Genomic DNA, 10,461 nt, shown 5'->3' on the forward strand with positions numbered 1-10,461 from the left:
CTTTTAACAGGTGCTAAAATACCGCTGCAGTTTGGCTATTTATGTTTATGATTTGTTTTTACCTTTTTAAATGTTAAATATATTGTGTTTGCTTCAAATACATCAAAGTTACATTTTGGTCCCATAGCTGGCGTACTGCACTGGGTCACACTGTAAGAACTGTTACTCAGATACAACTTTAAAGAAATAAGACAACATTTTAAAAACACTTTTTGTAAGTTTAGGGAACTAATTGGTATTGTGAGTGGGGAAAACTTAATAATTTTTTGACTGTAAGCTAAACACTGAATACAGTCTATGGCAAACATCTACAAACTGAGTAAAGCCAGTGTCAAAATGTAACTACATTAAATACATCACACTTCAGTAAAGTCGTAGTATTTAAAAGAAAAACTACAATTTTCGTTTGGATGAATCTGGGTTTATTAATTCTGACGAAATCAGCTGCTCTATGATTTATAAGTACAAACAAAGATGTAGTCAGCATCATCATAACTAACACATACATGTATTTATGAACCTGTAGTATTTGTACACACAGTTTGTGTAAAATATCTGTGGGTAATATATCAGTATAATTATATACTAACCTGTGGTATTTGTAGTATTTGTACTGTATCTGTTACTGTGACACGTCATTTCCTCAGGGATTACTAAAATATTCTGATTACAGTCCTCAGGTGTTTCTAATAAATTGGCCGTGCGTGATGACGTCTGCTCAGTCGATCAGCTGCTGGTTATGGTACACGTGAGTGACGTCACGGTCACGTTCCCCCTCACGGTCCGGTCTATGACGTCACGGTCTGTCCCCGCAGAGGGCGGGGTCTCCTTGCGCCGCGATTGGCGAGCCGGGCGGTGACGTCAGCGGGCGCTGAAGGGGAGGAGTTTATCCCAGAGAGCGAGTGTCCGCGCGCTCCTTCAGCCGCATCCTCGTCACCAGGGACTTGGAGAGCCTCCATCATCACCTCGTCTTTCATCACCTCCATCACCTCCGTCAGCTCCATCATGTCCGGCTCTAAGGAGGACGACCGGAAGGGCTCGAGCGAGTGGCGGGAATTCTTCTGGAACCCGAGGACGCACGAGCTGCTGGGCCGGACCGCCGCCAGCTGGGGTCAGTATCACGGTGTCCGTGCGCGTGTCCGCGGATCGGTTTCGTGTGTTCGCGGTATCTGGGCACGCGCACATCTGATTATTGATTACTGACTCGGTGATCACACGGATCGATCCTGCTAACAGTACGTTTATCAGCCACACTCTGATTATTGATTATCGGAGCAGAGGGCAGCCGGTTAATCGATAACTAAAGCGTGTGGTTTCCAAACTGTGGCGTGGGACCCTCGGGGCAGACATGATGATGTTTTAGCTCTGAACTGATGTGTTGTATTGATTATAATCAATGAGTATTGGAGCTTTGTTAGCAGAGGGTTTACCTGTGAACACCTGCTGAGGACGGGACTAACACACCTGAGCTCCTGATGTCAGCAGGGTGCTCCCACCTGTCCAGGTGTACCTGCCTGTCAGAGGTGACGTGGGTTGTTAGATTTTTCCTGTTGTCTGCTCCTGGTCTCAGTCACAGCAGAGATCACACACAGAGTACACAGAGTACTTTATTTTTCTGATATGTGATATTGTTTAAGATGAGACCGTTTATATGTTTATAGCACCACAGAAATCTGCACCTCGCCTCCCTTTGTCTTTCCACACGTGGGGAGGAGGTGCTGTGAATCTCATTGTACATGTTTACACTGCCTGAGCGTCTGCTTACCTGGATGCATCCAGGTGATCATCCCAGGCTGTTTCTGATTGGATGAAAGCTCTGTTGGTCTGCACCTCGGCTGTCTTACATGTTTAAATCTGGTTTGTCTCAGACTGCTGAGTCAGCTGCACCTGAAGAGGTGTGTTTGAGGTCAGAAACAGCTGTTTCCAGCTGTTTCCAGGTGTGTCTGTGAGCTCAGAGCTCCATCCTCAGGTGATCTGATCCACGGTCCAATCAGCTCGCTGTGTCACAGGTGGACTCAGAGATCAATACGGTCACAGACTTCAGTTACTGATAATGACTCATGACAACCAATACTGAAGCAGTGATGTTGGCAGCACTGCCTCTCTCTCTCTGAGTGAGAGTGATGCTCGCTCGCCCTCTGACAGCCATGTCCTGTATGAAGGTCACTCTTTAATGTGTGTGTGTCTGTGTGTGTGTGTGTGTGTGTGTGTGTGTTCAGATTACCATCCAATCAAACTCGTCTGTTTAATCCAGATTAAGACACACTCACACTCTCTCTCTCACACACACACAAACATACTCACACACGGGCAGATATGTTGGCTTTAGTGTGCTCCTGAGGACTCTTAAAGGGACACTACAACATGTCACTGACTCAGATGGAGGTTGTAGTCACTCTACTGGTCACATGACCATAGTGGGTGGAGACAAAACATCCAGAATCAGGCAGTTAGACCACAGTGAGGTCGCGGTTCTTCAGGAGGGAGCTCGGGAGACTTCAGAAGGTCGTTGGAGACGTTCTTGTTAAAATGATCTTCAGGTGGTCCTTGAGGGGGTACCAGTGTTATAGAAGGTTCTAGATTGTTCTGAAGAGGAACAAGGTGTGTTTGGACAGAAAAGATGGAGTTTCTGTGGAAGGTCTGTAGGAAGGACAGAGGGGTGGCAGTGCTCTGGGTGGAACCCAGCGTGAGGACCAGTCACCTCAGCTTTATTCACACAGTACCGGTTCACAGCAGTGAGACAGTGTTTCTCTGAGCTCCTGTCAGAGGTCAGAGGTCATAGTGAAGAAACACGTCTGCAAGACCTACACACACAGCTCTGCTATCACTTCCAACATAAATGAAGACAGAAAACTAAACAGCAGTGATGTTTGTAGGGTAACTGAAGTTGGGCTGGCTGGTATATAAAACTTCCCTTCATGTCTAAAATTTTAGACATGAAGGGAAGTTTAGAAATCGGCCTGTAATTTGAAAGAGCGTTGGGGTCAGAGTTGCTTTTCTTGATAACTGGTTGCACAACTGCGTGTTTGAAGGCAGTTGGAACGCAGCCTGATGACAAGGAAGAGTTCATTAAAAGTAAGATACAGGGTCCAATAGTAGTCAGAGCTTCCTTAATAATGCGGGAAGGAAGAATGTCATGCAGCGTATTGCAGCTTCTCAAATGATCAATTATTTCTTTTAAAGTCGAAAAAGATACAGGCTCAAAGTGTTGAAAAACCATAGAGCATTCAGACACTGGGGTTTGGTTAACTGCCGGCAGATATGATGCCCTTAGTACTGAGATCTTATCTATAAAGCAATTTCGGAAGTTTCCACAGAGAGCTGGGGAGGCATCCCTCTGAGTAGCAGAGCAGGGATTAGAAGATTTTAAACAGCACATGTGACTGTTATTAGTAATAATTTCTGACAGAAATGAAGCTTTTGCAGTTTTGACAGTCTTCTGATATTTTGATCGGCAGTTATGCAGGATGTCCATGGACACCTGATGTTTGTCTTTTTTCCATCTCCTCTCAGCTCGGCGACATTCCCGCCAGAGAGCGCGAGTGGATTCATTCAGCCATGGTTGGACTTCAAGCGTTTAATCCTTGAAGTCCAAGCAAGTTCATCAACCGATACAGCTGTATTACAGTAGATATCATAAAAAGTAGAGTTAGTAAAGGCCGCAGAGAAGCTGGTGATAGTCTCAGGATTAATCGTGCGCACTTGGCATAGGAGGCCCTCACAGTTCAATTCCACATTACAAAGTTCAATATCAAAAATCTGTAATGCACACGTGCAGACTGTATGACAATACCAGATCAAGCGTGTGGCCTTTAACTGACACTAGAAGGCATGAGCACATCACCCCTGTCCTCGCTAACTTACACTGGCTTCCCGTCAAATATCGCATTGATTTCAGAATCCTTCTGCTCACTTTTAAAATTCTAACTAACGTGGCCCCTAGCTACCTAACTGATCTCCTTGATGTGTACAACCCAAAGAGAGCACTAAGATCCTAATGCAACCAAGGTCTCGTTTAAAAACCAGAGGTGACCGTGTTTTTGCCATTGCCGCTCCCAGACTCTGGAATCATTTCCCAGTCGAAATCCATACATTGGAATCAATTCAATCATTCAAATCACGCTTAAAACCACACTTGTTTAACGTAGCTTTTGAAACAAATCAATTTGAATTTCATTCGGTCTGCACTACACCAACTAAATGCAATTTTAAGTATCATTGTACTATTTGTTTCTTGTTCTGGCCACATTGCAGTTTTATTGTGAAGCACTTTGATGTACACTAGTCTTTTAAATGTGCTGTAGAAATACATTTTGACTTGACTATATAATGATGTGCTTTTGATCGCTAGTGACACAGCTATGTTAGCATAACACAGTGAAGCTGGAGGATGAACGCTAACCTTTTTCCACTCAATAAAAGTTAGCATGAGGGTTCTCGATGATTAGGGACAAATGCAATCGCATGGCAGGATGCTATAAACGGACCAAACTCCAGTCAGGAGAACAACTGAGATAATCCATCCACAATAGAAAGTTAGTCATTAATATACTGCAACAACATGGGAATAGAGCAGCTGCGAGAGAATTCAACATTAATGAATCAATGGTACAGAAGTGGAGGAAGCGCAGTTTTTGGCTTTCCTCATGTTCTGAAACGTGCTTTGTCTCTTTGCTTTTACTGTTGCCCGGCATAATTTGCAGATGATATTGCTTGCAGCCGCTGCAATGCTTTCAACCAAACAGGTGCAGTTAGATGACACCATCAACATGCTCTATCGCGGTAGAGCAGTATAGTCAAAATCTACTGTTGGAAAGTTAGAGGCGTTGAAAGGCTGTCCCAACTTAACTTTTCTGTTTTGGAGGCAGTGAACACAGCGTACAGTCGAGTTTTAATAGCTTACTTAGAAGTGGGCTTGTATGGTACTCTGCACTGGCTGCAGTGGTTTCTTATTATATTTCAGAATCGCGTTTATTGGTGTATGTGTAAACACATACAAGGAATTTGGTTCCGGTCGATGGTGTCTCTGAAGCACAACAATGTAAAACACAACAACATATAAACGGCACCAACAAAATAATAATTCTATATACATAAAATACAGGATTACAGAAATGAATACCATAGAGTGTATATAAAGTACAATTGCAGTCTAGCAATGTGAAGCAGTGTGACAGGTCAACTGTTTAGGAGGGAGACACCATACCAGACTATGATGGACAGACTCAGTGACTGCAGTGTATATTTACAAGCTTCCCTCTTCTGCTTTTTCATGGGTGGCACCTTGTACTTTTCACTCTCCTTTTTCTCCCTCCCTCACGCTCACACACACATAACGGAAGGGGCAGTGCCACTCATTCTCCCTGCAGCACAGATTACACCACCCATGAGGCTACATTCTTTAGCGCTATGCCTGTAAAACTCTGCTCATATTGCATCCATATTAAATAATTTTTTGAATAATCATTTTTAAAAATGTTTCTTCACGTCAATATGTGGGCCGGAAGTGGGCATGACATGGACTGCAGGTGACCTGCTTGCCGCAAGTTTGAGACCCCTGGCCTAAGGGAAGCATGTATAATGTAAACAGAATTGGTCCTAGCACTGAACCCTGAGGAACACCATAGTTGACCTTGTGTCTACAAGTCACCAATTTATCTAGACAAATATAACATGGACAGCACTACCTTCAATCTAACAAGGTAGTACAGAGCTCTTAATTAAACATTAGAAAGCTTATCAGACCAAAATAACTGTACAACCTGGCTCAAAGGATGTGACAAGGAAGAGAGAGACCACACAAAGGCTTAATATGCTATAAGATATTTTAATGGAACAAAGTAAAGAAACCTAAAAACAGATTAAGTAGTGCGACATCCATGGCTGAATGCTCCATGTCAGGATAAAACCAAGTTCTCGATCACCCAGGGAAGCATAAGGAGCCAAGAAGGAGACCTGGATGTTCAGTCAGAGTTTCTTTATAACACACTGGGGACTGGCCTACTAAGGTGTGCTGCATCTGAAACTGGGTCAGCTCCACCAGCTAGATAACTGAAAGAGACAGGCGACAGGAAAGCAAGGCTAGCCCACTGGCTGTCACAGTGAACAGGTAAAACCTCTGTTGGAGTAGCGTTCAGGTAGCTGTACAGGGCGTTGAAGATGACAACAGTGGGTAGATTATATCCTTAAACTCAGCTACTGCACTTTCAGAAAGACATCTACTGTGATGAAATCAGTGATGGGGGACGTACAGGACAGTGAGGACCTGTTTGTTCTCCACCAGCTCTCTGCCACTATAGCATCAGGGTCACCTGCAAGTGTTCCCAGGTGTGGGACGTTTGGTCTGATGAGGAAATGGAGGCTCTCAGTGAGCGTTTGATTCTCTCACCTCTTTGTTATCTTAGTGTTGGATGATGGCGGCGAGCCTCTGAGTCTGCCATAGATATTGTCATGTGACCATCAGAGCCCCTCTGAGGTCAGCTGGAATCAGACGATGGATGAAGAGGAACAGAGGCTGAGCAGATTACAGTACCTACTCCTCCCCCTTACACCGATGACCTACTTCAGTATGAATGGAGGGGTGGGGGAGGGGCTAAGCACAAGAGGATTATGAAGATGACATTAGAGGAGGGGAGGGAATGGGGGGAGGGGCATGCTGTGCTCTGAGTAACCATGGTATCACCTCCCTCCACAGGGCTGATCCTGCTCTTCTACCTGATCTTCTACCTGTGTCTGGCGGGCATGTTCGCCTTCACCATGTATATCATGCTGCTCACGCTCGACGACTACAAGCCCACCTGGCAGGACCGGCTGGCCACTCCAGGTGAGGACACCACACCTACAACAGAGAGGGTGGGGTTTATCAACAGACTGAGGCTCAGCTGTGATTGGTTAGCGCTGACCTGCTTCCTGTTTCAGGGATGATGATTCGCCCAAAGGGAAACCAGCTGGAGATCACGTTCTCCACCTCAGACACCGAGAGCTGGGACGGCTTCGTCCACAATCTCAACTCCTTCTTGTCCCGTAAGAGCCCCCCCTCTTTAATCATTTATCAATATAACTGAAAGGTTACCTGCCCACTTACCTGTCACACCTGTGTCTGTACCTGTGTGTCTGCAGCGTACAACGACAGCTATCAGGTTCAGACCAACGATGAATGCACACCTGACGAGTACTTCATCCAAGAGGACAGCGGAGAGGTATGCCTGTCTGACCTACACCTGTCTGCCTCACCTACACCTGTCTACCTCACCTACACCTGTCTGCCTCACCTACACCTGTCTACCTCACCTACACCTGTCTGCCTCACCTACACCTGTCTACCTCACCTACACCTGTCTGACCTACACCTGTTTGACCTGCACCTGGCTGTCTCTCTGCAGGTGAGGAACAATCCCAAACGTTCCTGTCAGTTCAATCGGACGATATTGGAGGAGTGTTCGGGGGTTTGGGATCGTTTCTATGGTTACGACAAAGGACAACCCTGCATCCTCATCAAACTGAACCGGGTATGACCTCTGACCCCCATGTTAAGCCCAGTTACACTCTAGTGTTACTGCAATGAAAATGATTTTGCCAGAGGAGGAAGTGCTTCCTGTCTGTAGGTTTCAGGAAGCGGCCAATCAAAAGAGACTTTTAACCTCAAACCCTCCAATGACATTCTCACGAGCTGTTCTTCTACCTGCTGCAGGTGATCGGGATGTTACCGGGGAAGGACAGACAGTCTCCTTATGTCACCTGTGCAGCAAAGGTCTGTAAACCTGTCTGTCTCTCATTAAACCTGTCTGTCTGTCTGTGAACCTGTCTTCATCTCACCTGTGTCGTCTCCATCCTCAGAGGTACAGAGTGGGTGAAAATGAGTGGGTAAGACCAGCAGACCAGGAAGTAGATCATGATAGAGTCCCTTAGTGCCTCCATCACAGAATCACAGCAGAGTTACGTGTTAGTAACCTCCAGTTACAGGTTATTGAAGCTTACTGACGACCAATCAGAAGTATTGATCAGTGTGTTTGTGTGCAGAGGGAGGACAGCGACAAGATCGGACTTCTGGCTTATTATCCTCCTAATGGGACCTTCAACCTCATGTACTACCCGTACTATGGCAAGAAGGCCCAGGTACTCACTCAGTACTCAGTACGCACTAAGGTACATGCTCAATACACACAGAGTACTGTGCTAATACTGACATGCGATGCGTTTACTGTCTCAGGTGAACTACACTCAGCCTCTAGTGGCCGTGAAGTTCCTGAACGCCTCTCTGAACACGGACATCAACGTGGAGTGTAAAGTGACCTCCAACACGCTCGCCGCCGGCAGTGACAGGGACAAGTTCGCCGGACGCGTCTCCTTCAAACTCCGAATCAACGACAAATAGACACGCACACTGACACAGACACACACACAGAAACACACACAAACACGCGAAAGCTGCACTCATCCAGATGTTTCCACTTCCTGTCACAGCCTCACACTGACCAGCTGTATTTTATATTTTCATGTTGTGTTCACTGACCAAAGTCTTGATGTGTTTACTGACCATGATGATGATGCATTCAGTGACCATGATGATGATGATGATCGTGATGATGATCACTGACCAGGGTCATGATGCGTTTACTGAGCATGATGATGATGCATTCAGTGACCATGATGATGATGATGATGATCGTGATGATGATCACTGACCAGGGTCATGATGCATTTACTGACCATGATGACAATGCGTTCACTGACTGTTTAAAGTGTCTGTTTCTCAGTGGCTTCCCTGGTAGTTGTAAACACACAGTTTCTTTCTCTAATAGGACCCCTCGGTGCAGCTTTAACTCAGACACACCCACCCTCAAACCGACCAATCAGCACGCGCACATAGTCTGATGTCACTGCCACTGGAGGCCGGTGACAAGCCAGTGTTCACCTCCATGGTGGATCAGTCTGCATGAATCAAAGAGAAAATTATTGATCCCTTAATGTACACTTTATTGATTGTTTATTTATTTGTTTGTTTACGACGTGTTTGTTTACACTGACATTCTTTTAACTAAAGTCAGAGATGAGACATGTGAACACAGAAACAATCAGACATCGACTCTGATTCCCTGTCTGACGTCACCTTCTTGATTTCACAGCTGTGTCATCAGAAAAAACAATCATGACCAATCACAGTAATTAATGACCTCATAGTCAGGTGACTGATCAATCAGCCAGTCTGGAGTCAGTTCTCAATTCTCTGATAATGAACCACATATTCTACATCATTCCCAGTCCAGAAACCACAAACCAGTAACTGGTTTGTCTTATCGGCCATGATAAATGTCTCCTCGTTTGTTGCCACGGAAACAGCTGAACTCACAGCCAATCGGAAGCTAGCTTTAGTTTCCATTCCCGCAGCTTTAGTGTGATGATGTCACCTCGTTTCTTCGTTTCCTTTTTGTGTGGCTGCAGCTGATTGGCTCCTTATTTAGAAAATCAATTAGTGCTCACCTGGGTGAGTTAGGTTAGTTAACGAGGTAGGAAGTCGTTAATGTTTGCTTTTGTTTATTATTTATTTGTTTGTATGTGTGTTTCTGTTTCCACCATGGGGCTGAGCATGACAAAACACACACACACACACACACACACAGTCAGTGTCCTCAGCTCCGTCGGGGAAACACCCCCACTTACCTGTACTCCTGTCCACCAATTGTCTTCCTTTAAAGAAAGGGCCTGACCAATCAGAGGTTCCTGCTGTATGATGTCATCTACTGTTACCTGCTTGTAACTGGTTGATTTCTCCTGCCTGAAAATGTCCTTGTGTTCAAACAGCGAATTAAAAAAAAAGCAAGAAATTAAACAACAAAAAACTATTTATGTGTATTTCATTGGGGGGGGGTCTCCTGGTTTCACCTGTGCAGTGATGTGTTCCTGAGGATGTTGTCATGGAGACAAGCATCTTCCCAGAGGATGGATGAGTTTTCTGTCAGTGCTGAGACTGTTTCACGTGTTTTACATAAGAGCCTCAGTTATATAAGAGCATGAGTTATAGACAGAGGTGAGCCGTGAGCCCTCTGCTGGTCACAGCCATGCATCACAACCAGATGGTCCATAATAACTACATGTCACTGTGACCATTCAACACTGCCACCTGCTGACAACCCTGCAGTACTGCGTCTTCACAAACACTTTGATATAATGTTTTTAAGACAGTAGTGTATCCATGGTTACCATGACTGTGTAGCCAGGTACGATGTGAGTTAAACCTGAAGTTGACAGGGTAACCACACATCCTGTAGTCAAACAGGTTACATGAACAGCTACCTGTAGTGAGTTATTAAAGGTGAGCCAGAATTTGCTCACAGAGTCAGATCACAAAACAAGTTTGGCAGTCGAGCGATGATGCAAAGATACTCAGTAAACAAAACTATTTTAACAATCTCCATGGAGACGGGGACAGTGACGACTGGAGGAGTGAGGGTCCATCTCCAC

The 10,461-nt window shown here is 45.2% G+C and overlaps 1 protein-coding gene across 1 annotated transcript; it reads left to right on the top strand.

The window, feature by feature from the left end:
* The first annotated feature begins 829 nt into the window (after nucleotides 1-829).
* On the top strand, nucleotides 830-9,842 carry atp1b2a (ATPase Na+/K+ transporting subunit beta 2a). Its single transcript, XM_005461464.4, has 8 exons — nucleotides 830-1,111; nucleotides 6,695-6,823; nucleotides 6,919-7,023; nucleotides 7,120-7,199; nucleotides 7,383-7,508; nucleotides 7,691-7,750; nucleotides 8,020-8,115; nucleotides 8,210-9,842. Exons 1-8 carry the CDS (start codon nucleotides 1,006-1,008, stop codon nucleotides 8,372-8,374), a joined length of 867 nt encoding a protein of 288 aa, XP_005461521.1. The 5' UTR covers nucleotides 830-1,005; the 3' UTR covers nucleotides 8,375-9,842.
* Nucleotides 9,843-10,461: the final 619 nt, after the last annotated feature.

Source organism: Oreochromis niloticus, unplaced genomic scaffold, assembly GCF_001858045.2.
Source record: "Oreochromis niloticus isolate F11D_XX unplaced genomic scaffold, O_niloticus_UMD_NMBU tig00007510_pilon, whole genome shotgun sequence".
In the NCBI taxonomy this organism is placed as follows: domain Eukaryota; kingdom Metazoa; phylum Chordata; class Actinopteri; order Cichliformes; family Cichlidae; genus Oreochromis; species Oreochromis niloticus.

Coding starts and splice junctions, on each gene's coding strand:
- atp1b2a (XM_005461464.4), top strand. CDS start 1,006: ATGTCCGGCTCTAAGGAGGACGACCGGAAGGGCTCGAGCGAGTGGCGG. Junction 6,824..6,918: donor GGACCGGCTGGCCACTCCAG/GTGAGGACACCA, acceptor TTCCTGTTTCAG/GGATGATGATTCGCCCAAAG. Junction 7,024..7,119: donor TCTCAACTCCTTCTTGTCCC/GTAAGAGCCCCC, acceptor GTGTGTCTGCAG/CGTACAACGACAGCTATCAG.